This window comes from Mesitornis unicolor, unplaced genomic scaffold (assembly GCF_000695765.1).
Source record: "Mesitornis unicolor isolate BGI_N332 unplaced genomic scaffold, ASM69576v1 scaffold48578, whole genome shotgun sequence".
Taxonomy (NCBI): Eukaryota; Metazoa; Chordata; class Aves; order Mesitornithiformes; family Mesitornithidae; genus Mesitornis; species Mesitornis unicolor.
Window position 1 is genome coordinate 1 of NW_010204809.1, and position 3359 is coordinate 3359.

General features: G+C 53.7%; 1 protein-coding gene across 1 annotated transcript; it reads left to right on the plus strand.

The window, feature by feature from the left end:
• Nucleotides 1-8: 8 nt before the first annotated feature.
• PPAPDC2 (phosphatidic acid phosphatase type 2 domain containing 2) lies at nucleotides 9-2456 on the plus strand (the record flags this gene model as incomplete). Its single annotated transcript, XM_010191163.1, has 2 exons — nucleotides 9-252; nucleotides 2086-2456. Coding segments are annotated over 2 exons (615 nt in total), but the record flags the coding sequence as incomplete, so codon positions are not given.
• Nucleotides 2457-3359: the final 903 nt, after the last annotated feature.

Here is a 3359-nt window from a genome sequence, read left to right on the forward strand (position 1 = left end):
AGGAGGACTGCATGAAGCTAAACCCCTCTTTCCTGGGCATCGCCCTCAGCTCCCTGCTCGCCATCGACCTCTGGGCCTCCAAGCGCCTGGGCGTCTGCGCCGGAGAGGGCTCGGCCTGGGGCAGCGCACGCCCCCTCATGAAGGTCATCGAGGTTTCGGGCCACGGCATCCCCTGGCTGCTCGGCACCTTCTACGGGCTCTGCCAGAGCGACAGCTCAGCGGCCAGGGAGGTGCTGCTCAACCTGCTCTTCGGTGAGGCCAGGGGCTCACCAAAGGGCTCTGCGGGCAGGGGCTGGCTGGAGCCAGAGAGGGAGGATGGGACCTGAAGGATGGGGCAGAGCTGAGTAAACCTCAGCCTCCTACAGCCCTGAAGGAGCCAGCATGCTTTGGGCAACTCCTCTGGAGCACCTGGTACCAGAGCAAGTAACCTTGCAGCTGGAGGGCAAGGTGGTGAGGGCATGGTGGTGTGGGCATGGCTCATCTGTCACAGCTACAACTCCCCTGGAAGCTCTCCAGCTTGTTGGGAGAGCACATTCCCAGTGCGGCTTCCCAATGCTGAGCCATCAGCCCTTTCCTTGAAAAGCTGCTCTGACAGGCAGACATTTGCAGCCTTGGGCTCCCCACAGGCAGGACCTGTATAGATTAATCTGTATCAGCCAGTAGTGAAACTTGGTTTAAAGCATGCATTTTTATCTTGTGTAGTATAATATTCTCCTCCACCATCACCATGTCCTCTTTGGTATACTTAGATTCTTAATTTTTGCTCATTTAGGAACTGTAGTAGCTCCATAGCATCAAATAATTTCAGATTCCTAGTTCTTACACTTCTTTTAAGTTACAGATAATAAGTTACACTTAGCATTTGAATCTGAATTTTGTTGGTGAGAATGTGTGGTTTTGTGCACCTTTTTCATCTAGCAGCACATGGTTAAATTACAGTCTCGCAGCAGAAGGGACCTGGAGGCCTCAGACCAAACCTCTGCTCTGAGGAGGTGTCCCAGCACCAGGGCCTTGTCTGCTCCTCAACACTCCAGGCCAGAGCCACCCACCTCTCTGGGGCTTTGGCCCAGGGTTGCAGCAACCACACAAGGAAAGAGTTTTCCCAAATATCCAAGTTGAATGTTTCAAACAATATAAAAAAATCCATTGAACTCGGTTTGCACCTGACAAAAAATATTTGTTCTTAAATTATTAACCAAAGGGAGTAAATTGAAGGTGACAGAAAGATTTGGTGCCCAGAAGCAAGCCTTAGGACAAGCAGAAACCAATTCCTCACACAAGACTTTCTTGGGAGAAGCAGCCCTGGCTGCGAGTGCTGGGCTGGCTGAGCTAACAGGGGTGGAGGAGGCACCTTCTGCCCTACACGAGAAGCTGCTCACACCAAATACTGGCTGAACAATTCTCATATGTGCTTTGCCTCTGACTTCCACAACCTTTAGCTGATGTCATTTAAATTATCCTTTATTCAGCTCTTGAAAAGCAAACTGTGGGTAGCTTTCTGGCATTAATCCCTCCAGCAGCACAGAGAAGCCAGACCGCAGGACTTGGCAGTGCCACACCAGCTCAGGGCACTTCACCCTGACCTGTGGCTCAGTGATTGAAGTGGGTTGATCATTCACCAGGTCAATTTGTGCTATCCCCAGCAGAAAAGGCACGCAAAGCAATGCTGAGTCAGCACCAGCTGTCAGGAAGGAGGTGTGGGGAATATTAATTCCTCTGTTGCCTTCAGATAAAGGATCAATTTGAGCCCTGATTTTACACAGAAAGCAAAGCCCTTGGGTGCAAGCTGGGCCAAGTCCTGTTCCTGGCTGTGGCAGGCAGAGGGTCTGGCATTGTAGGGCAGTGTAAAACAAGAGCGGAGACTGAAGATGTGCTCATGTGGGAGGTGGCCAGGGACTGGATGGGTGCCATGCTCTCTCTACCCTAGCCATGAGAAATGCTGCCTTCTCAATGCAGGTTTTGATAGCCAAGTGCCTGCTTTCTTAGCTAACAGCTTTGATTCTTGCCTTGTTTTCCATGGAGGGCAAAGAAAAACTCAGACCCCCAAAAATCAAGCCTTGCTCACTCACTGTTGCTGTCTCCTAGCATTGCTGCTGGATCTCGTGCTGGTGGCGGTGGTGAAAGGGCTCGTCAAGCGGCGGCGGCCCACCCACAACAAGATGGACATGTTCGTCACCATCTCGGTGGACAAGTACTCCTTTCCGTCGGGCCACGCCACCAGAGCTGCCCTGGTCTGCCGCTTCGTTCTGCACCACCTGGTGCTCGCCGTCCCGCTGCGGGTCCTCGTGGTGCTCTGGGCTCTCATCGTTGGCATTTCAAGGGTCATGCTGGGCAGGCACAACGTGACGGACGTGCTCTTCGGTTTGCTGCTGGGCTACGCGCTGTACAGCGTGGTGGAGCACTGCTGGCTGTCCCCGCTCAACGCACCCGCCCTTTTTGCGCTCTGGGGCCATTGATGGTCGGGTCCCTCCCAGAGGAGGGGGCGTGCGCATGGTTTTCTAGGTGTGCACCGGGAGGGGATACTGGGACTTGAACTCGCACCCTAGACCCCATCTATCCACCCAAGACTTCAACACTAGCGGTGCTGCAGGCTCCTGGCCCCACACTTGGGTGTTTGGTGCTGTCTTGCCCTCCTGACGGCTGTCAGGCAGGGTGTGCACTGGCTGAACAGCTGTGCCGACTGTTCTCCTGTGAACCCTGTCCCTGCAGAGCCTGGGGAGGGCTCAGCACACTCATCCGGCAGCTCGCTGCTGATACTGTGAATTGCCATGCCCTTGCTGGGCACCTGTTGTGTTAGCCCATGGTGTATGTGGTAGCTGTGGCTTTGCAGAAATTTCGCTGCAATCACCCCTGTATCTGTATGCTGTAAATACACCGATCATTTTGCTGTTGTGAGCATGCCCTGTCTGCTCCATAATGTCTGCCTGGAGGGGACTCACCAGGGTCATGCCTTGGGTTCATAAAGAGTGTTGCCTTCCTAAGCAATATGTCTCTTCCCTATTGCTCCACATTTAAGCACTGAGGCCAAATCTCAATCTCAAGCACTTGGCTCCCGGTGCCATGGGGAAAGGATGGTGCAACTGAGGGTTTGGACCATCCATGGCATCTCCAAGAGAGTGGGTAACTGGGGAAGTAGCTCCCAGCACAATGCTCCTGAAGCTCTTGTGCAGAGCTTTGCAGCTCTTTTCCCCCCTCCAGTGTTTGCAGTCACCCAGGGGGCACAGTGCATTCACAGCAATTCCTGTGTGTCAGCATGTTACCTGTGCTGCTGACAGCACACTGTGGGGCAACGCCTTTCTCCGTGGGCAGCTCTGGGAGTTGGACCTCTGGGAGTTGGCTGAGGTCATTGCTGGACCACT